This window comes from Lethenteron reissneri, chromosome 34 (assembly GCF_015708825.2).
Source record: "Lethenteron reissneri isolate LAM-NWPU_2019-01 chromosome 34, ASM1570882v1, whole genome shotgun sequence".
Taxonomy (NCBI): domain Eukaryota; kingdom Metazoa; phylum Chordata; class Hyperoartia; order Petromyzontiformes; family Petromyzontidae; genus Lethenteron; species Lethenteron reissneri.
Window position 1 is genome coordinate 5,100,124 of NC_083812.1, and position 23,190 is coordinate 5,123,313.

A 23,190-nucleotide genomic window follows, 5' to 3' on the forward strand; every position below is an offset into this window, starting at 1 on the left:
GAATGTTGTGCTGGTGAACGGAGCCATTGCTGGGCTGGCTCTTGACTGGGTCACGAATAAAATCCTCTGGAGCGACAGAGACAAGGGGACAATTGAAGAACATGACCTGGGCAGTGGCGTCAGGAGGAGGCTCGTGGAGAAAGCCACTCTACCCACCATCCTGGCACTCGACCCCATAAACAAGTACAAAACAACGTTCTATTGTGAGAAGTATCGTATTGGACACACAGATGGAAAACTGCATTGCTGTTGAAAAGATAGGGGAGTTTTCGTGCGGAACAAACTTCGTTTTCTCCTCCCATCAGGCACAACATTTACCCGAGTCAATTTGTCTTTGCACAGGGGTGAGTAAATAGTCCCGTGATGTCCTCTTCCAGGGACATTGACTGACACAAGGTGGTACACTGCTAGCTGCAGAGTTTGAAAAGTTACGTCCATAGACATCCGAGCGCACATTTAATGCCCCCCGACAGGATCGTCGTACGTGAAACAAAACAAAAAAATCACAAATGAAATGTAGCAAATTACGTGAAAAAGAAAAAAAATCATGGATTGTTTTTTTTTGTAAGCCATCATTTGTGACCAGCTTGAGACGATCAACCTCGCTACACTTGAGAAACCTGGTTTAAAAAAAAGACAAAATCACGTTTGGGCGGCCAGATCTGAAGCCAGCGTTCTCAGCTTCCCCGGCTCGGTCCTCAGAACCCCTCCACCCCTCCGACCTCCGAGCCACCCAATCGCCCAACTGCCACCGTGACCCAGAGGTCGCAAACGGGTTTTGATTCCTTACCCGTACCCGTACCCGGCCGGGTATGGGTAGCCGGATATCGGGTAGGGTACGGGTATCGGGTACCCGGTTGCGACCTCTGCAGCGCTTTCTCTGATCGTGCCGTCAGCGAACACCTATCACCCTGTACTACGTTCCAACGTCTACGCTCAATGCCTTTACAAAACCACACTAACATCTGCGGGGAAGTATGGTCAAATAGCCTCCATGACCCGCACGGCATGGGGAGGCCCTCATCCAACAGTGGATTGACACAAGGGCCGTGCGTGTGTACATTATGCGCATCGGGCCTTAGGCCTTACACGACCTCTGCCGTGACCCCCCCCCCCCCACCTCGTGACACGCGCGCCTGTGTGCTCCCCCCGCCAGGCGCTTGTTCTGGGTGTCGGACAGCGCCGCCGCCCCCGGGATTTGGCGAAGCAGCCTGGAGGGCTCGTCGCCGTCGCGGGTCCAGCGTCTCGCCACGAGGGCCACGGCCCTCGCCGTCGACCCAGGCCCTCGGCGCTTCTTCTGGGCCGAGGCCACGGGGGGGCCGCGAGCGCACGGCTTCATCCGCTCGGCGCAGTACGACGGCAGGAACGGGAAATCCTTCAGGCTGCCCACGGGGTATGAAGCACCTCTCCCATCCCTACCCCCATCCCCCCCCCCCCTCTTTCGCAACACCCGAACCCATCAGCAAGCCCCATTCCCTCTGCTGACCCACGGAACTTAATGTTAATTTGGAAATGTACAGCGTGGTCCAGATGTCTTGTGACCCCCCCCCCCCTCACAGACAAAGTTTATTCAAACTGAAATCAATTTACAAAGGAAAAATATGTGAGTGGTTAAATCAATGGGGGGGGAATCACAAGACATCTAGACCACCCTGTACTGCCCTCTATTTATCCAATAAAACGCTCGCCGAGATCCAAGACTCGGGTCTCAGGAGGGTCCCGAATGTGAGAAGACAAAATTCGATGCCGATAAACTCGCGGCTCTCTGCATGAGGTCGCGTCAATTGCACGGCACCCGCTCGTAGACTCCGCGAAATCGAACCCATTGCTGCAGTGCCATCTGCTGGCCACCGCCCGGCACGCGAGCAGCGATGGGGCTCAGATGGGGCACCCTCGACTTGCGAATTAAATTCTCGCGAGAATAGCCCGATTCACTTTCTCCCCCACCCACAAATGAACTCTAACCCTTGTCGGACTCGCGAGGGTTAGGTTCAGCTTATAGCCTCGAAGACCCGGCTCTTGTCAAAAAAACCGCCTGTTGCCGCCGGAACGCTCCTGGGATCACGTTGCGCTCCTCTGCACTTGAACACGTCACCGATCAGCGGTTCATCTGTTTTGACTCGGCTCCTTTTGAGATACGTGACAGCCCCCCCCTCCCTCTCCCACCACCACCACTGCTGCTGCCTGGCAATTGGCTCATCGTCCTCACGATTCGGGGTGGGTCACGTGTATCCCACCCGTGGGCTTTAATTAGCCCTCTCCCCTCCCCCCATGGCTTTTCATCAGCACCGATCGACACCTCTGACAAAAATGCGGCTGCTGTAATTGCGTGAGCGGCAGGCAGACCTGTCTGGACCAGTTCTACCATCATTGGTTAAACACGGAGACACGGGTTTGGCCTGTATCGAGGGCGTGTTCAGTGACACCGTGACAGGGAGCCAAGACACGGGGGCATAGTACAGTCCAATAATGGCTTTTTTTGCTGCAATGCCTTCCGCAGCCCCGCAGGAGCCTATATCACCTGTTAGTGAGCATGGTGATCGCCCGTTCCAACGCTATCCAGGCTCAAGGCTGCTTAGCTTCCGACAACTGACAGGTCAATTGCGTATTTGCGAAACCTGTGCCAGCGTGAGCCTCGGTGTGGGACTGACATCCACACAATTGCTCCAATTAACCTCGATAGCTGTCCTCGGTTTGCTTTGGAGAGTGAGCCCAATTCAAGATCACCACGTGTCGTCTCAGCTGTCCAAAAATAGAATGGCATACTGTGCAATAGATGCCTCCATCTCACCGAGTGTTAATTATATATTAATATTGTAATTTAAAACTGAATGGCTTCGGTGAGTCCCTGTGTTCGTGTGTTCGATGCTTCGTGCATTGCACTGTGTGTCGTGCGTGAATGTCGTGTGTATGTCACGTGCACGTGTGTGTGTGTCATATATATGGGAACGGCAGTGTGGTTAGTGCAGAGTGCGACAAAACCTCGCGATCCAAGTTCGATTCTTGGCTCACTGACAACCTCACCAGCGAATATCTAAACCGAGTCTGGGCCTCCTCTAGGTCGACTCAGCCATAAATAAGTAGCTGCCGTGGTGTGTAAACATCAGCACTGGGAAGACAAATGCCGTGATGTCGACCTTCATAGGTGCTCGCAAACAAAACTTGCCCGCAGCAGTCTGTGAAGTTTTATATGGCGGGATCCTTGTCTTCATCATCATCGTGTGTGTGTGTCGTGTGTGTTCCTGGCATTCGTCTGTGCATCGTGTGCGATGCGTCCGATGTCACACGCGTGAGTTACGTAATGTTCCATGCCCGTGCGTTCGGCGTGTTGCTGCTGATGTCTGCATCGTGTGTGCTGTGCCGCGTCTTGTGTTACCCGCTAGCTCCCAGCCGGCGGGGTTGGCCGTGTGGGCCCGGGACATCTACTTCGCGGACGGGGCCACGTCCACCATCGTCCGCCTGGACAGGAGGACTGGCGGACACACAGTGTCCGTGGTGCCCGGCCCGCCCTCCCTCCGCCTCGGGGCCATCAGCCTCGTGCCGCAGGACCCGCGCTCCCAGGCGACAGACCCAGGTGCGGCCGGAGATGATGTTAACTCCCTCGCCCGGGGGTGTGCAGGAGGTTTCGTGGGGTTAGATCCCCGACCTTGACGCCTGCTGTAAATATTGGAGTTTGAGTGTGGATTTTTCTCCGGGTCCTCCGGTTTTTCCCTCCACATTTAAAATGAACGTCACACGTTTAAGAGTATTTGGCTGCTATAAATTTGCACGCGATAAGCCACTTCGTTGAGCTTATCATTTGTGGCCAGGTCGCTCCAAAAAAGGAGCTATATAGAACAGTGGGCCTTACCTGGTAAAATAAAATAGAAACATACTTTATAGTATGTACGGTGTGAAACAAGTTAAATTTACGTAGACAGAGTGTTAGTTTCACGAACCAAATACTGATTTATGACGATGATGATGAAGCGTTTGTGCTTCAAATATTTCCATAAACCTCTGCGAGTTAACAGCTAAAAATGAGAATTACACTTATCGGTTGATGTTTTTTCATTAACATCATTTTAGAACTGCAGCCGTTCCTCTTGTTCTCCAACGGCGTGCGAATGATGAGGATCAACTTTGACGGCTCGGGGTTCCGGAGCATCAGGGAGGGCCTGAGCGTGGGGCAGGTGGCGGCTCTGGACTACGATCCCGTTGAGCGCAAGGTACCGGGCGTGCGCGGCCAAGACCCTTCAGTGCCTCGGGATGGGGATCTTTGCCGTCCTGGCTGCCCCCTTCTATCCCCCCTAGTGGGGGGCACGACAAGCTCGCCGTGGCGCTATCCGCATATCCCATCCCATTGCCCGCCGCGCCGTCGTGCCTTGCTTGCTGATCGTTGTGCGCCTGCAATGCCATCCCAGCAGTGCCTTGCTCGCTACGTTAATACCGAGGGCTCGTAGATCAACCGCGTGGAAAACTGGAGCCAATCAGATTCCTTACGCACCCCGCCACCCCCAACTCTCAAGAACTCAATTTTTTTATTGTAAAATCTTTGGAATATTTTTTGTATTTAAAATTTTTGGTAATAAAACGCGAAGAAAAATGAAATGAGAGTTTAGACATTGCTAACACTCAATAATATTGGCATGATAAATATTTTTTGGCCGTAGTTTCATTGCAAGGATCAAAGGTCACACGTAGGTTGTTACAGAGCTCACCATCAATTTTATTTATGGTTTTCCTGGTCAGAATGGGCCCTTCCTTACTGCACTCTGATGACGATCACTCAATGGCTGTGACTGACGGACTCACAGACGGACACATATTGTTTCATTGAAACAAATATTTGGATGAGGATTTGGATTACTTAACCGCTTAAATGCCACGCATCTCAAAGCTCCCTACAAAACAGGAAAAAGTGGAAATGAAATAAGACAAACGAAGACAAGAAAACAAAGACACGTTTTAGAACAAAGAGTGAAGGAGAATAGACTTATGTAGATTAGTTGGTGGTTTAACTTTTATATTTAGTCAAGGAAGTACAACCGTTAGCAGAATTTGATAAAAACAGAACATCATTATATGCCATGGAGTAGTATTGTCATATTAGATTGCACACGGTTTAGTGATAACGTCATGCAGCTGAAATTTTGGAAGGCCCTAGAAAAGAGACATGCAGTTGCCGTGACGAGACGCGATGAAGGGTCGTACGATGATGCTGGTCACAATGGCTCCAAATCTGCGTGATCCACCCACGGCGCCTTCGAGTGACCGTATATTACGAACGGATACCCGTCGTAGCTGACGTCCCGCTCCCCCTCGCCCCCAGGTGTACTTCGTGAGCTCTGCCACGCGGAGCATTGAGAGGATGGACATCGACGGCAGTGCGAAGGAAGTGCTCGTGGCCTCCAACCCAAGCCTGCCGCTAGGCCTCGCCGTCGACTGGCTGCACAGGAAGATGTACTGGACCCTTCCCAGGTGTGCCCGCCTGCCCGCCCGCTCGCCCGCCCGCCCGCCCCCAAAATGTTATCACCTCCGATTGGCACGCTCGGCTATGTACGGTGCGAAAGAAGTTCAACGTACATACGTACGTGTCCGTGTCACGTCATGAGGTGCCACGTCCATTCGTACCTCTCGCAGAGCAGTGCATCGCCCCGTCATCTAGTAACGGCCCCAGTCGACCGCCACTCAGCGGGCGGTCGCTCCTTCTCCTCTGCTGGCCCCACTGTGTGGAACTCCGTCCCCCCCAGCCATGCGTGCTGGTCGACTCCCATCCCTCGTTCAAGTTAAAGTTCAAGCCCTTCCCTTTATCCTCCGCCTGTGTTTGACCGCCTCTCCCTGTCACACGAATATTGCCTGCTGTTTCCTGCCCACGGTGTAGAGAGATGCGTGCGCGTTCAGGCGCCGTGTAAATCCACGTCGTGTCATCCAGCAGCACTAACGCCGCGTCGTGCCGTTCTCCCACAGGGTTTTCCGAATCGAAATGAGCAACCTGGACGGCTCGGAGAGAAGGATATTTTTTTCGCAGGCCGGCGCGCGGCCCCGCGCTATAGTCGTGCACCCCACGGTTCGGTGAGTTCGGCGCTACGAGCTGGTCTCGTCGCTCCATCTCCACGGAGGTCGTCCTCTCGGGGCACATTGCCTCGCTCAGCCGCCGCAGCATCGTTTGTCTTGACCACGAGGCATCGTCCCAGCTGGTGACGTGTCCTCCCCAAGCCCACTCGCCTTTCATCATCGGTCAATGTGATGGGTCTATTTTCTCTATTCCATTTGCTCTTCTTTCTTGTCTCACAGTGTAATTTCAGGCAATGTATCTCTCCTGGCATCTTGGCACAATTTTCAGCTCCCATTCCAGATGAGCTAAAAAATTTATAAAGACTGAATGATGCACAACACATTTCAGGAGTCTATCTGCAGTTGGTGCTCGAACCCCAATGGGCCATCCTATTCATTCTCTCTTGCAGATAAAAAAAATATATATATTTTTCTTTTAACAGGTAAGGTCCACTGAGCTATATCTCTTTTTTTCAAAAGCGACTTGGCCACAAATGACATCCTAATGAAGTGGCTGATCACGTGGAAATACTCGAATGCATGATTCTTAATGTGGAGAGACCACGGGGAGACATTGCAAACTCCAAATATACAGCAGCAGGCGTCAGGGTCGGGATTGAACCCACAGCCTCCTGTATACCAGGCGAGGTAATTAACATCTCGCCACCGCAAGATGATGAGGGCTGGGCATTAGACGCTTAACAATTCACCCCTTCCACCGCCCTCCCCAGTTTGGGGTCAAGACGTGGTCTGAGAATTGATCTCACGTTGCAACGATCCATCTAGTTCTTGCACACGCGCCCATTTCACCGCTCCATCTCCACGGTGCACGTCGACTCGTGTGGTTGCTTCGTGTGGCGGTCTTAACAGAAATAATTTTTACGGAACCATAAACAAAAATGTTTCGCTTTTCTCGTGGAATTTCCAACCACTTTTTTCCACGCACTTTCTATGGATCATTAAAAAAAAACAGGTTTACGTGAACGGGGATTCTATACCCCCCCACCGTCAGCATCAGAATCAACTTCGAAGATCGAGTCTACGCATCGTGGCCTGGCGAATCTCGTGCCTGTCAACCCCTTACCAGCGCCTACCACATTACAGACCAATTCAGACCTTATTGGTCACGCCGTGCCCTTATAAATCTCAACGTTCATCCTACAAAGTCCCATCACAAGGGAGAAACACAAACAAAATAGACACAAAAAAACATTTTGCCCGTATTGAAACGGCTGTACGCCGTACGCTGCCCCGAAAACTCAATTTCCCTGTACATGAATACGGAGTAAACCGTACGGGTCGACAGCAATGGAATCTAAATATGCCCCCCTCCCCCCCTCCCCCACACGCCTTTCTCTTGCCAGGCGTGTTTTCTGGACGGAGGTGGGAGCCCGCCCGCGCGTGGCGAGCGCGGCGCTGGACGGCGACGCGGTGCGGGAGGTTGCGCGCGGCTTGCTGGCGGTGCCCGCCGGGTTGGCCGTCGACCGCTGCTCGTCGAGGCTCTTCTGGAGCGACCCGCGGCGTCGCGTCATCGAGGTGGCCGCGCTGGACGGGACGGCGCGCCGCACGCTCGCGCAGACCGGCGCCGAGGGTGAGCCGCCGTGCCGCACGCGTTGTTTCGTATGAGTCGTCGTCGTCCTCGTCGTCGTCACGAGCCGCGGTCGATGTCCTCTGCCACGCGCGAAAGGCCTCCCTAAGCTGCTGCTCGACATCTCTTGCGGTCCTGTGCACGAGCTGAGTTCACTGCACCATCTCCGTCCTCTCGGGCATGCCTATCGCTGCCGTTTCGTCGTTCGTCTTGGCCACCGGCCGTCATCGCATCCTGTCTAGCAGCTGCATTTGTTTCCACCGTGTAAATTACATTCCGTATTCGTAGCGCTTTGGCACAGTGGTTAGCACGCCGAGCTATGACCCGCGTGGTCAAACGTGGCAAAACTACGCCCGTGACTGACTAAAGAGTGGAAAGGCATTTGCCCCAGTGGCGTAGTAGCTACATCATCAGCTCAGGGGGTGCGGCAATTGGTCAGGTGGGGCCCCAATATTTGATTTGTCTCGCACCAAGGCTATACAGCAGCTCCTCTTGCCTAATCAACACCGTCACTATCACGCTCACGAACGTGTAACACCATAGGGGCGCTCCGTCTTCACAAAATGCAGCCACTTCTAAACGAAAGCATTTTCATTAAAATAAATTTAAACCGCATTTTAAAATTAGCTTTGTTCTTTTACACCCGTGGTGGTTGTCAAGGAGGCTCCCCCCCTCCAACTCGTAGCTTTGGCTGCCAGGGGGAGCGTAGCAAGGCACCCCCTGCCCCACGTCCCTGACGCGACCGGCTCACTCAAGCACATCGATAACGGGCGGTCTAATCTCTTGAAGAGCCACCCGCACTGCTGCTGACCACGATTGACCGTGACGATGATCGCGACGACGACGACCGTGACGACGGCGGCGGCCGTGACCTCGCGCTTGCGTCTGTGCGCGGGTGAGCAGCCGTGGACCAGCTGGCGGTCTACAGGGACAGCGTGTGGTTCACGACGCTGGCGCGGCGCACCGTCGTGCGACTCGACAAGCGCTCGGGCCGCCGCCTCGTGCACATGCAGGGGGACTCCATGCGGCCGTCGGCGATCGTCGCGGTGCCGCCCGTCCCCAAGTCCGGTGAGCGGCGTGCGGCGCGGCGAGCGGAGCGTGGGTGGCCAGCGCCACCGTTGGCACCGCCTGGACAGGTTTCGACCACCGCCTGTCGCGCGACAATCAACGCCGCGAGCGTGCGTCGGCATTTTCCGCGTCGGTGCCACCGGCGTCGTCACTCTTCGGGCGAGTGACGTTCCCTGCGGCGCGCGCCGCGTTTGTCTTGCGCCCCAAAGGGACGGTCAAGCGCTTCCTGGAGCTCTCCGGCGCGCAGACGGCCTGCGGCGGCCACGTCGGCGGCTCTCCTCCAGCGGCCAACGGATCGGCGCCGTCGCCGTCAACCCGCGGTGAGAAACGAGGCTCCCGCACGGAGGCGGGGGGGGGGGGCCCTCTCAGGCGGCGGCTGTGCCGTGAAATCGTGGGGCGCCAGCGGGTTAACGACTAAACGACTGCAAGTCCGCATAAAATATTGCGGGCCCGTGGCGCATTTGTAAAAACATTATTTTTATTTTTACCCAATTCCCCTTTGCCAGATGGTGCTGCTGCTGCTGTCGGTATTGCTCTGTCTGGATACAGCTGCTGTTCCTTTGTCTCCCTTACGGGCGCGTGAGATTGTGGTGGTGGTGGCGCGACTCCTCTCTGGAGAAACAAAACAAGGGGAAGAGATGTGACGGTTATTTTGCGTGATCTTGTCTCGTTCGATTTCCATGAACTTCAGGGCAATTTGAATCCATGAGCTTAATAATATTTTGACCTAAAACTTTCGTGACTGCAGGAATTCACATTTTTTGTTTCTTACGGTAAAGTCACGTAGATAGAAATAAATAAATAATATTGATAAAATTACTTTATAAAAAACAAAAACCACTAATGTAGACTGTAGCCTGGTTATTAAGTTTGGTGAGTGTACTGGCAGTCTATAATGTAGACTGTAGCCTGGTTTTTAAGCCTGGTGAGCGTATTGGCAGTCTATAATGTAGACTGTAGCAATGGTTTTTAACCTGAGTGAGCATACTGGCAGTAAAAAATATAAAACGTCGTGGTTTTAATATTTAAAAAAAAATTCATTAAAAATATATATATTTTAGAGAGCTTTCACAGCTCTGCACCGGTGAGTTCACAGCCTCACTTGCTGTGCTGCAATCCCCTGGGCCAACTTCAGCAGGTTTAGTAACTAACCTGATCCATCAACCTCGCTACCTCCAAAGTGCTGGCTCACAGGTGAGCGCTGCCTCTCAGCAATGCCAGCTCGGCTCTCTCTCCCTCACAAAGACAAAGATCCCCCGTGTAGCCTAAACAGACTGTTGGGGCAAGTGCTGTTAGCGAGTAGCGCCTATGCAGGCCGGCACGGTGCATACGAGGGGGTGGGTGGCCAACACCACGCCCGGCCACAGAGAAGGCCCATGATCGGTTCACATAATCATCACCGGTGTTGTTAGCCGTGAGCGGGAATCGAACTCCGGTGGCTGGGGTTCGTAGCGCAGGGCGCTAACCTCTACGCTACCGCCGGGCCGTTCTCAGGTGCCATCGTTCACTATCGAGGGGTTGTCTCTCCCGACGTGTGCGGTTAGCAGCCACCAACACCACGACCGTGTCCGACCGGGGCGGCGAGGCCTCGGTGTTCCCGCCGTCCCCCGTGCGAACGGAACCCGGCGCGGAGAACAACGGAACGGAGAACAACGGAACGGAGGTCGGCGAGGGGAGGGGTCTGGTGACCTCCGGCTGCAGGGCCTGCGTCCCTGACACCGCCAGGCGGGGTGGGTCCGACGGCTGGAACCGGACGGCGGAGCCCGGCTGCCGGGACTGCGGGAGTAAACCCCGGAGCCACTTCACCGACTGCCCTGAGCACCTTCGCCACTTCTGCCTCAACGGCGGCGACTGCTTACTCGTCGTGCAGCTCAACAAGCCCATGTGCAAGTGAGTTGAGTGGGAAGCGGTGTCCGGGGCCGCAGCACGAAGAGGCTCAAACCAAGGACACGCTGTGAAGGTGGCAGATACTCCCCTCCATCAGCCCTGGCATACCTTTATAAGGCCACGCCCACGAAACACGCCCACCGACCATAGGCTCCGCCCACCGATCATAGGCCCCGCCCACTGATCATAGGCCCCGCCCACCGATCATAGGCCACTCCCACTAATCATAGGCCCACCCATTGATCATAGGCCCCACCCACTGATCATAGGCCCCTCCCACTGATCATAGGCCCCGCCCACCGATCATAGGACCCGCCCACTGCTCACAGGCCCCGCCCACTGCTCACAGGCCCCGCCGACCGATCACAGGCCCCGCCGACCGATCACAGGCCCCGCCCACTGACCACAGGCCCTGCCCACTGATCATAGGCTCCGCCCATTAATCATAGGCCCCTCCCACTGATCACAGGCCCCGCCCACTGATCATAGGCCCCTCCCACTGATAATAGGCCCTGCCCACTGATCATAGGCCCCGCCCACTGATCATAGGCCCCGTCCACTGATCATAGGCCCCGCCCACCGATCATAGGCCCCTCCCACTGATCATAGGCCCCTCCCACTGCTCATAAGCCCCTCCCACGGATCACAGGCCCCGCCCACCGATCATAGGACCCGCCCACTGCTCACAGGCCCCGCCCACCGATCATAGGCCCCTCCCACTGCTCACAGGTCCCGCCCACCGATCACAGGCCCCGCCCACAGATCACAGGCCCCTCCCACTGCTCATAGGCCCCTCCCACTGCTCATAGCCCCCCCCCCCCGTCCCCCCCGTCCCACTAAACAGCGCCCGCCACTTTTGATCTGAATGATTTAGACGGGGGACAAAATCCAGATTTTTTTTTCGTTGTTCTTGCAAGTGTGCGTGTGGATGTATCTACGTTGACCTTCTTTCGCAACCGTACGTAGCCAACCGTGCTAATCGGAGGTGTGCGGGGAAGAACAACAAACTAAACACAAAAAGGCAGTTCTAAAGAAATGAGTTTTCAATCTAGATTATTTAAACGTGCATAAGGTCTCCCCAGTGGCTGCCTTAAATCGGAAGGCAGAGCGTTCCAGACGGACGCAGAAGCGCGCGACGAGGTGACCGTCTTTGTTCGATGGCCAGCCGAAAGCCGCTGCTGCTGCGATGATCGGAGTTCGCGTGGCGATGGTTCATGCTCCCTGGCGAGATGCTTCAGGGACAACCTTCCTGGAACCCATACTGCTCCGGCCAAAAAAAAAACAACCATGACGTTTGCTAGCTTTTGTCAAAACCGCACCCGATGTTGAGTAGGCGCAATGACGCACTCACTCCTAATATAGCGGCTTTGCGGTGGGGTGAGTGAATCATGTTGCTGCTGTGACCTCCTGGTTACTCACACCTGCAGGGCATAGGAAGAGCTAACCGTCAAGCTCTGAAACCTGATTGCTATCCTGCCCCCCTATAGGCATCTTGTTGCTGTGCAGGGTTTGTTTTTGTGTACAGGAAGCGGTTAGCGCACTGCGCTACGAACCCGGCGACCCGGGGTTGATTCCCACTCACGGCCACCACCAGTGACCGGTCCTGGACCTCCCCTAGGTCGAATCAACCTGAAATGAGTACCTGGTGCAGTGTACAAAACATCGCCGCTCGGGAGACAAAGGCGGCCGGGCGTGGTGTTTGGCACCCCCCCCCCCTCGTGTGCCGTGCCGGCCTTCATAGGTGCTACTCGCTAACAGCACTTGCCCCTACAGTCTGTTAAGGCTACACGGGGGATCTTTGTTGCTGTTGATACTTGTGTGTGTGTGTGCCACCCACATGATGGCGCTATCTACCGGGTAACACATCAGACCGCTTGTCTCGAGGTTCATGGTGTACGTGTAGAAGCCAACCGTGCTAATCGGAGGGGCGGGGGAAGGACAACAAACTGAACAAAAAGCAGTTCCAACGAAATTCGTTTTCAATCTGGATGATTTAAAAGTGCACAGCTCTCAGTCACTTCCTAATAATCGGACGGGAGGAACGTTCCAGACGGCCGCAGAAGCGCATCTGAAAGCGCCGCGCGATGCGGCGACCACCGCCTTTGTTCGACGGATCGCAGCCAAAAGCTGCTGCTGCTACTGCTGCTGCTGCTGCCGCTGCTGCTACTGCTGCTGCTGCTACTGCTGCTGCTACTGCTGCTACTGCTGCTGCTGCTACTGCTGCTACTGCTGCTACTGCTGCTACTGCTGCTGCTACTGCTGCTGCTGCGAGGATGAGCGGAGTTGGCGTGATGATGGTTTATGCTCGTTGACGAGATCAGGGCAGGTACTGCGGTTCGTTTGTGGCAAGCGCTTTGTGTGCAATGAGTGAGATGATGAGCGCGTTCCTCTAATTAGCACAGTTGATTACGTGCTGTGCGAATGAAGTTCAACATTCATGCACACTTACGTTCCCGTGAACACCTCCGATTATGACGGTTGCAGTGCCGGATTAAGCTAGTGCGGGGCCTGTAGCATATGTTATTAAGGGGCCCTGAATAAAATAAAAACACGTAAATATTAAAACACACATTTTTAACTTGCATAGTAAAGTAATTGTGTATTTTTTTATTTGCTATACAGCCAGATAATACGACAAATCGTTAATCTTAAACACCCAGTCGTTCATAAAAGTTTAAGGCAGTATCGTACTATAGTAATAGAGCAAGTGCAGAATCACTGAACCGGAATTTATAGCTTGAAAGCGTTTAGCGCAAGGGCCCTTTAAAGTGCCCGTAGAATATGATACTTGTGCTACTACGATAATCCGGCACTGCACAGTTGGCTACGTACGGTGCGAAAGAAGTTTAAATGCATACACACATACGTTCCCGTGAACACCTCCGATTAGCACGGTCGGCTACGTACGGTGCGAAAGAACTTCAACACGCAACAACAATCGCCATTCACCACTAAGTGGCAGTGACATCACCACGGCGCCTGTGCCAGGCTAGGTGCACTTTAAGGGCACGTGAAGTGTCGAACGCCCGCCGGCAGGAGGTCACGGAACGGACCCAGGTGCCATGGGTTGAGCGACTAAAATTACCCACCTGTGCCCCCTACTATGCCAACATACGTACACGCACACGCGCGCGCGTACAATAAAAGCCGTGCCCCTCCCGCCGTCGCTAACGCTGCCCTCTCCCGCCGCCCGTGTGTTTGGCGGCGCCGCGCTCCGCTCAGGTGCGTGGCGGGGTTTGGGGGCGAGCGGTGCTCCTCCTTCAACATCGAGAGCTACGACGCGCAGGGCGCCGGCGATCGCCAGTGGCTGGCCACGTCCCTGGCCGCCGTCGGACTCGCGCTCCTGGTGGCCGCCGTCGCGGCCTGCGTCCTCTGCATCTGCAGGTGGGGAGGGGGGGGTTGGAGTGGCTGGCGTGGGGGGCCCTGCCTGCGGGAGTTGAAGCGGCGGCCTCAACCAAACCCACTCAGTCTCTCTCGCTTGTCCCCTAACTGAACAAAATTTTAAACCAGGTAAGGGCCCACTGAACTTCAGAGCTCTTTTACAGAAGCCACAATTGGTTGCCCAACGAAGTGGCTTATCACGTGGATATTTATGGGAGATAAATTTTGTAATCGCATTTTGTTGCCAGAAAAAAGGGGAAAACCTATTATCACTGTAACCGCATGTTTCTAAATGCGGAGGAGGGGAAAAAACGGAGGACCTGGACAAAAATCCACGTGACCACGAGACATGCAAACTCCAAAGATACAGGAGTCAGGGTCGGGATCGAGCCCACAACCTCCTGCATACCGGGCAAGGGAGTTAACATCTCCTAGCCACCGAGGCACCCCTAACTCGCCGTGTCCTACCACAGTCCCCTCACATCGCGTCTTTGGGTGCCGATGGCGCTCTTAACACAAGCGCGTGTCCGCAACGACGTCGTCCGAAACATGTGCAACGGAGCATGGAGGAGGTGCACGCTGAGAATTACATAGAGACGGAGCGAGTGAATGGGAGAAAGCACGCAATGTATAGACAAAAAGAAAGTTTTTACACCATTGGAACCTCATTTGCCAGTAAAAAATATGATAATTGGTTTTTTACCCTTCTATCTGGCAACAAAACTGACACCTTTTTTTACAAGGAGTCATGTTTACATAGACCACAATACCTGCAGTCATAATGCAAACAAAAAACATAACTCTGATAATGTGCAGCTTTCCTTAAAGAAAGCTGGCTCGGGTGTGGACCAATCAACTTCAAGGACAGTGCACATTATCAGAGTTATGTTTTTTGTTTGCATTATGACTGCAGGTATTGTGGTCTAGGCAAACATGACTCCTTGTAAAAAAGGTGTCAGTTCTGTTGCCAGATAGAAGGGTAAAAAAAACAATTATCAAAAAGAAAGTTGGTCGCTACGAGAGACGATAGACGGCGGTTTGAGATTCACTTCGGAGTGCCCTCCTAAAAGGAGGCAACATGCCCGACACGAACGTCGACCGCCGGAGATAGAGCTTCCATATCAGCTCGTATGCAGGCGCTAGATGGGTTGGTACGTTGCAAGAAGGTGACGGATGAAGGCCTTGGGGGAGTCCGTCATCGAGCAGTGAAAAGATGCTGGATAATCATGAGCAGCCAACAGGCACACTGCTCGCTCAATGGAATGTGTCGCTCGGTGCGTATTCATTTTGAACGCCGGTCGTATATTTTGCTATAGAAATATCATTGCGCATGCCCACAGGCACATGTTCATATCAGAGCTTGAAAATGCATGTCAAATTTCACGCTTAAAGTTTTCCCCCCTCCGCCAAAGAATGAATTTCTCCCCCGCAGACTTCCAGACCAAAGCTCATACACATGCACTCACATACAAAGACAAAGACACCCTGTATAGCCTTAACATACTGTAGGGGCAAGTGCTGTTAGCGAGCACCTATGAAGGCCAGAACGGTACACGAGGGGGTGGGTGGCCAGCACCACGCCCGACCGCCTTTGTCTCCCTAGTGGCAATGTTTACACACCGCACCAGGTACTCAATTGAGGCTGAGTCGACCTAGGGGAGGCCCGGGACTGGTTCAGATAATCGTCACTGATGTTGGCAGTGAGCGGGAATCGAACCCGTGTCGCCGGGTTCATAGCGCAGCGCGCTAACCGCTACACTATCGCTCCCCACACACTCACATACATACACACACACACACGTTCATATTTTCACTTACAAAAACACACAGATATGCTCATTTTTACACACATGCATACCCATGCACACATAACGAGGGATGCCCTTGCTGGTTTTATTGCATGACACATTTTTTTTCACTGTATCACCTCCCCACACATGGCCACACCATGAATGCAACAGATCACTCAATTTCATCCACTTAATCCTCCCACTTTGAATAACACCCTACTTTATGGACAATTTTGTGGACAATTATGTTTTGTGACTTACGACGTTTTTTTTTTCCAGGACACAACTTCTATACACACTCATATTCACATACATACCTACACACATACAAGTGCATTTTAAAGAAAATTAGTTTTTCCACGTGTCAGTCTGGCAGCCGCGGCACTCCGTAGTGCTTTCTGAATTAATTTCGTCCTTGAGACACATTGATATTCACGTCTTAACGGTAAATCGTTTGCCGCAACCCGCGCGAACATATTGCCATTCGAATTCACAATCTTTTTTACCGGCGCGAAGACAAGCCGTTACTTTTGCGTTTCCCGAAACGTTAACCAACGAACCTTTTTTTAAAATATAATTCGCGAAATGCAACAATTGCGATGGCCGTTGGGTGCTTTTTTATGCAAAGAAATTGAGCCGCCCACTTACCCACCAAGCCTCGCCTTTCAAATGTCATAAAATTTCCCCCATCCCCACCCCAAACAAAACATTGTGTGTATTTAAGGAAATGGAGGGAGAGGACGGGACACTTAGCCCTGTGGAATATTAAACAGCTTCTCGGGAAGGCAGATGGCAAGCCTGCCACAACCGATACAACGGTGAGTCGACTGATCTAGTCAACAAAAATAAAAACCACACCTTCTCGGTCCCGTAGCATCTGGCATCTCGGGGGAATGGGGTGTGGGGGATAACGTGGCCCTCCTTCTAAATTCTTTAAGTCGAGTCATCGAATGTATCGTGGCCCCATCATGCCCTGCGTTTTGCGCTGCCACCCCCTGATAACTTTTTGACGAAGTCACATTCCAGGGTTGCTGCTACAACTACCTTCTGAAATGTCATTGACTTTGTGTACAAGTCTGTTCTCCTACAACGCGGTAGTGGTTGCGTTCCCTAAGGACAACCACGTTATGGAAAAAAAAATCGTTATAATAATTAATATATAATATAGGAGTAAAGCATGGGTCCGTAATAACACGTGAGATGCGTATGCAGGATGAACAAAGACTGAGTTGCGTGGGTAGCATCTGAAAGCATCCAGCAGCATCCCGCCTCGTGCGATGCTACGCCGAGGCAGCCGTACGCCCGCTTATTCCTACTCGCGCCTACGTAGTTCTGTCCGCTCAACCGCGCTATATCCAATTCGCATCCACGGAATAGAAAAATGTGTTCCCTAATACATGAATCACGTAAAGACACGTGTTCGAGGAGAACAGACTGTACCGTGTGCTTTTATGGTGAGGACAGAATGCAAACGGGCGGAGAGATCCCTACATCTTCTCCGATAATCGAGTGCGCGCGTTATTGGCAGTGAGCACAACGGAGCGTGTTTATTATTCTTTTCTGCTCCCTGCGACGGCGATGGCACGTCCCAAGTTGCTGCAGCCGATACCGTAAACAGTTAAAAATAACTCAATTTTATTTTTTCTTCTAAAATGTCACCCTTCACAGCCCTCTCCGGCAGCAGCAGCCGCCGCCGAATTGAGTTTGAAAGGCGCCGAAGTGATTTGCAGTTGACGAGAAAAAGAGTGTGGGCCATTGTTGATCTACCGCGAGGTGAGTTGAAACGTACGACGTTTTTTTTGAGCGGCCACAAAAAAGTGATTGCGCCGGTGTGTGTGTGTCGTTATAGTTTTTTTACATATAAAAAAAAATGCTGCATGAGATATTTTTTTTCAGTTTGATGAGAAATGTCTTTTTTTTTTGCAGCCAAACCGAATTTCTACTGATTTTACAGTCGATTAAAAGTCACCGGTGGAGTCTTGATCATGAATAATGAAGGAACCGGATGCTGGGATTGTTCTGCAAACAATGAGCTGTTACACAGAGACAACTGGACGCTGGAAATCTTGTACTCTCCACGAATTATTGTACTTTCCGCGATGGGATTGTACAGACTCACGCTGGGCGCGCAGTAGAACACCAACGCTATAACGGAAGCATCCAAGAGAAGATGGACATTTCAAGTGTAACCTCAACTAACCTATGTTTTGTTTACCAGGTAAGGCCCACTGAGCTATGTAGCTCTTTTTCAGAAGCGACCTGACCGCTAATGATGGCTCAACGAAGTGGCTTATCATCAAGTGGACATTTATCGCAGCCAAATACTCTAAAATGTGGAGGGGGAAAAACCGGAGGACCGGGAGAGAAATGCACGTGACTACGAAGAGAGAGAGAGAGAGAGAGACACGCAAACTCCAAATATCTCCAGCAGGCGTCATGATCGGGATGAAACCCACGAGCTCCTCCACACCAGGACAGGTAGTTCGCATCTTGGCTCTGCAGTGCCGCTGCCACTAGAACGGGGTGGTACGTTCCCAAGCCTACCAAACCCACACGTGGCTCCTCGTGGCGGTAGGCAAGGAGGCATCGTGGGTGATGTTGGGATCAGTTCGTTTTTCCCACCGGGTGTCATTTTCCCACGTTGTGGCCAGGATTGTTTTTTTTTATCATATTTAAAATATTAAACTTTTACCTCGTGGATGTGACAATGCAATGCTTGCGGAAGTCAGACAACCCGTAAAATCATTATCGGTGAGACGACGGCGACGTCCGGGAGAATAAAACACTTTGCGCGGCTGGTGTTCTACGCAAATGCACTTCGTGGGTACTTGTACACTCGTAAGCAAGTTGTACTTTTGAGTTTCGGCGTCATTTTTAGCGCTGGGGAAAATTCTAACGCTACGTGTTTATAGAATGTTTTTCTTTTTAAAAGAAAAACCCAACCGTGTTCATAGCAACTTAAAGCTGATACAGGCTACGGTGTACGGTGACACAACAGGCTGGCTTCTGTTGATGTTGATGATGTACAAATGAATGAATGGAGCGCAGTGCAACGCTGCGTCTGGGAACCATGGCAGCTGTTGTCGTGCACTGAGCGTTCCACCGAAACCAAACAGCGCGAGTCTCTAGACACCCGATCGCCCCCCCCCCCTCGCAGCTGCAACACACACACACACGCGTAAAGAGGTCAAGAATTACTACTGAACAATGTCAAAACAAATATAACAGAATGCTGTTATGTGTCTCCACCGAACAAGCAAGGTCGTCGTTTAGCCAACGGTCTTTTCGGGAATCCCAGACCAACGCTATCCAGCAGAAACAGCAGCATAATTTTCTTATACAAGCAACCCCCTGTCGTGTTTGCAAACTATGAGTATTGTTCAAAGCAAGCAAACTGGCGTTTGAAAAAATCACACGAATGCCGTTGCTGGATTCATATCGGTCTGGAAAGTCGACAGGCCGATGGACTGCGTTGTTTCTGAGTGGATGCACAGAATGGTTCGCGTGTTTATATTTGCGTGTTTTGCTAGGGTTGTTGTTAAGTAGTGGTCACATAAACAAGAATGGTATCTATATAAAAAAACACCCGGTCACCGGCTTGCCACGCGTTGAGAATTGTCGCAGTGGCGTAGAAGCTACATTCTCAGCTCACTGGGGTGCAGCGAATTGGTCAAATGGGGCCTCAATCCTTTGAGTTGTCTCATGTTGGTCATCAAGGGGGGCTCCAACTCGTAGCTTTGGGGGGCAAGGCAGCCCCCCCCCTACCTTGCCCCCACGCTCGTTCCGCTACTGGATGAATGTGCACGTCAGTCGACGCGTTGTGATCCTGGTAAGGGGACCGCTACTCGTCATTGTTCCGTGAGCGCCAGCGCAAGACGCGTGCAGGGCAGGCGATGGCACGGCAGGAATGCCTCTCCGAGTTGATTCCCAGACTGTCTCTTCCCCCCTAAGCACAGAAGCCCTCGTCCCCACCCCTCTCACCTCCTTTTCCGCCAATCTGTATCTTTTTGCGTATTTCCCCACCAAATCCCAGTCCCCTCTTTCGTATGCATGCGCGTATGTACGTTGCACTTCTTTCGCGCCGTACGTAGTCAACCGCGCTAATCGGAGGTGCGGCGGGGTAGGGGGGGGATAACAACGTAAACACAAAAAATAAGTTCTAAAGAAATGAGTTTTCAATCTACATGATGACTAAAAAGTGCATAACCAACCCCCCCCCCCCCCCCCGTGGCTTCCTAATATCGGAAGGAAGAGCGTTCCAAACGCTCCGCAGAAGCGCATCTGAAAGCGCGCGATGCCAGTGGCCGTTTTTGTTCGACGTTTCGCCAAAAGCCGCCGCCCCTGCCGCTGCTGCGGGTGTATTGAGGTGTAACCGCAATCAATCGGCAGGAAGCGTGCGGCGAGGGTAAAACGTGGCTACGCTCACCTCTCCCAATATCCCTTCAGCCAGGAAGGGTAGTCCAAATGCCCGTGCCCTCTTAGAGCTTCCTCCGGTGGAGAGCCTTCCACCAGCGGTGGGCGTGAGCAGGCTATTTCAGGGCTGCACCTTGTAATCGTTTAACCGAGAAGCGAGAGGGCCACGTGGTAATTCAGGCCTAGCCGCCGGGCCCTATAAAAGGTGGCCACCGGGTTTGAACGACTCGACTGCAATTGATTGTTGATGCCTGAGTTTTTCGGAAACGGTAAATCGATGCTGAAAACGATGACCACTTTAGCGATTGTCATTCAACAACCATAGTTATCACCCACAACATGTGCCACGACTACGCTTAATGTTAAACCGTCAATTCGTTTCCCTTGTTTGCTCACCTAAAGGGTTAAAATGCGATAGTGGCATCGATAATTTGTCGCTGAGATGATTCGCATGTGAAGGTTGTTGTTGTGTTTACCAAATGTCCTTTCGGGTCGAGTGATGGCACAGGTGTAAGCACAATGCACTGTGAACCTGGTGACCTGAGTTCGATTGCTTGGCGAGTGATATCAGAGCCATTCCTGGGCCCCTTCACCAACGCGCACTGACCAGCGTGGTGAAGTATGGCCATACAACCCCCATGACCAACAGGGGGTAGGGGGAAGGGCCTTCATCCAGCAGTAGACGTATACGGCTGTAAATTATTCTTGTTATTGTGATTACAGTCTTTTCACTGGAATAAAAAAATAAAGTATTTTTTACTAAAAACGTACAATTTGTGTTGTGAATTGTGGCTCTATGTTTATTGACAGGATCATTGCACCAAAGCATCATGGGGAAACTTGACAAGGTTACATTCTTTCGTGAGTTTATTACATTAAAATTAACAGGTTTAATTAATAACATCAAGGTCAAGAGGAACTTTAATTGCTTATCGTGTTTCAATCGTTAATCGCTACGGTAATGACAAAGCGGTGTGTGTAGAAGAAGCTGGGCTGAGAAAAAATGAAAGAATCTTGCAACGCGTCGACGGAGTAGATTTGATGATTCCATCGTTCGAGACCAGCTGGTAAGCTTCAAGAGGGTCGAGTTGATATTTACAAGGTGTTGATGCGCGGGCATTGATTACACTGGTCAAAAAAACACTTTTTTCTGGCCCGGACTTTTGCAGCTGTTTTAGGCTAATTTCAGGGTGCTGATTCCAAATCTGATCTCAGATTTGCTCTATCACGTCTCATTTTATGCTATCGGCATACCCCATTTTCATTGATTTTACCCGAAATTAACTCTGTCACTTATGATTGCAAGTTGTTGCGAGTGAGTGACTGCTTTAGTGTTCAAATATGGTGCTGTATTTTTAGGATAGTGTGTTTATAATATCATTTTATGTAGATATCCACATCTATTTCATATTTTTCTTCTGCAATTTTTATTGAAAATGCCGTATCTGGCAAAAAAACTGACACCTTTTTTACAAGGTGTCATGTTTGCATAGACCACAATACCTGCAGTCGGAATGAAAACAAAAAACACAACTCTGATAATGTATGCACTGTCCTTGAAGTTGATTGGTCCACACCCGAGACAGCTTTCCTTAGAGTCTAGTCTCACATGGTGTTGGACCAGATGACGCCAAAAGGCGCACAACTCAAAGACAATGCACCATCAGAATATGAGAGCTCGGGGTAAGCATTTACACCATTGGAACCTCATTTGCCAGTAGAAAAATATGATAATTGTTTTTTTTTTTACCCTTAAAAAAAACAATTATCATATTTTTCTACTGGCAAATGAGGTTCCAATGGTGTAGTGTCACTGTTGAACTATGACCCTCTACCACCCGATAGAGCCAATAACATTCCGCATCCACGATGCTCTAACCCAGTGGTTTTTCTTCATCACCTGGGGATGCACGCTGCACCCCCTGGGAGTGCGAGACATGGCCAGATCTTTTTTTAAATCCTTATATTAAGTTCACTTGCTTGCTTGCTTGCGCGCTTACGACCGTGCAAGTCTTTCGGTCGTTTTTTAACCCACTTCCCGTGATCCAATCGAGCTGACATTTTGCACACAGACTCGTTGTGCGTGACAATTAATTTTCGTGAATTTTTTTTCCAAAATGTTTACACTTTTTAGGAAAAAAATAAATATTTAATTAGCGATTGCTTAATGGTGGCAGGTAATCATCTGACCCATAGGTGGCAGCCATCTCAAGCCAGAGGACGAGAGGACTCTAGCCGCCACGCATATAAAAGATTTATAGTGAAAAACTTTGTTTTTACGGGTTAATTTTTTTGAAGTTAAATCATCCAAACGCAAATTAAGCACGGACACGTCAGTACGACTACTTACTTTCATCAAAGCCCTGTGTATTTATCAATATTGTTAAATGTTTTACGATTGAGAACCAAAGGGGTGCAAGGCTGCAGTAAAGGTTAGGCGCCGCTCCTCTAATCCATGATAAACTAATTAGGAATTGTAGTATTGGTCATGAATGCTTGCGTCTAAAATTGCGCAAAAATTTCTAGTTAGGAAGTCCAGCTCCAAACGGTGTAAAGAATCCAAATGAGATGGTACACACACACACAATGAGATGGTACACACATACACACAATGAGATGGTACACACACACACAATGAGATGGTACACACACACACACACAATGAAATCGTACACACACACACGATGAGATGGTACACACACACACACAATGAGATGATACACACACACACACAATGAGATGGTACGCACACACATAATGAGATGGTACACACACACACAATGAGATGGTACACACACACATAATGAGATGGTACACACACACACAATGAGATGGTACACACACACAATGAGCTGGTACACACACACAACGAGCAAATTATTTAATGACCGCGTGCATCGTTCATTGATCCCTTAATGATGGTGCGATTGGGAGACGAAACTTGTGTCGTTTTGAAACACATGCACAACGGCTCGCCAAGGTTGCTTACATTCCCTCCGCTCAGATGTGCATCGGGTGACAGTGCAC

General features: G+C 51.3%; 1 protein-coding gene across 3 annotated transcripts in view; it reads left to right on the plus strand.

Annotated features, from left to right (window-relative positions):
• The window catches only part of LOC133350582 (pro-epidermal growth factor-like), a 35,848-nt gene extending 14,912 nt beyond the window's left edge, over positions 1 to 20,936 (plus strand). The window contains exons 3-16 of one of the 3 annotated variants that reach the window (XM_061565067.1): positions 2 to 183; positions 1,157 to 1,393; positions 3,384 to 3,574; positions 4,069 to 4,208; positions 5,312 to 5,460; positions 5,950 to 6,054; positions 7,401 to 7,627; positions 8,528 to 8,692; positions 8,902 to 9,012; positions 10,237 to 10,582; positions 13,802 to 13,963; positions 16,475 to 16,568; positions 17,419 to 17,523; positions 17,677 to 20,936. In XM_061565067.1, the coding sequence (XP_061421051.1) occupies positions 2 to 183; positions 1,157 to 1,393; positions 3,384 to 3,574; positions 4,069 to 4,208; positions 5,312 to 5,460; positions 5,950 to 6,054; positions 7,401 to 7,627; positions 8,528 to 8,692; positions 8,902 to 9,012; positions 10,237 to 10,582; positions 13,802 to 13,963; positions 16,475 to 16,568; positions 17,419 to 17,484 (2,175 nt within the window). In that variant the 3' untranslated portion in view covers positions 17,485 to 17,523; positions 17,677 to 20,936. The remainder of the gene's footprint in view (position 1; positions 184 to 1,156; positions 1,394 to 3,383; positions 3,575 to 4,068; positions 4,209 to 5,311; positions 5,461 to 5,949; positions 6,055 to 7,400; positions 7,628 to 8,527; positions 8,693 to 8,901; positions 9,013 to 10,236; positions 10,583 to 13,801; positions 13,964 to 16,474; positions 16,569 to 17,418; positions 17,524 to 17,676) is intronic. The other 2 variants (XM_061565068.1, XR_009756089.1) reach the window with 2 other exon arrangements.
• Positions 20,937 to 23,190: the final 2,254 nt, after the last annotated feature.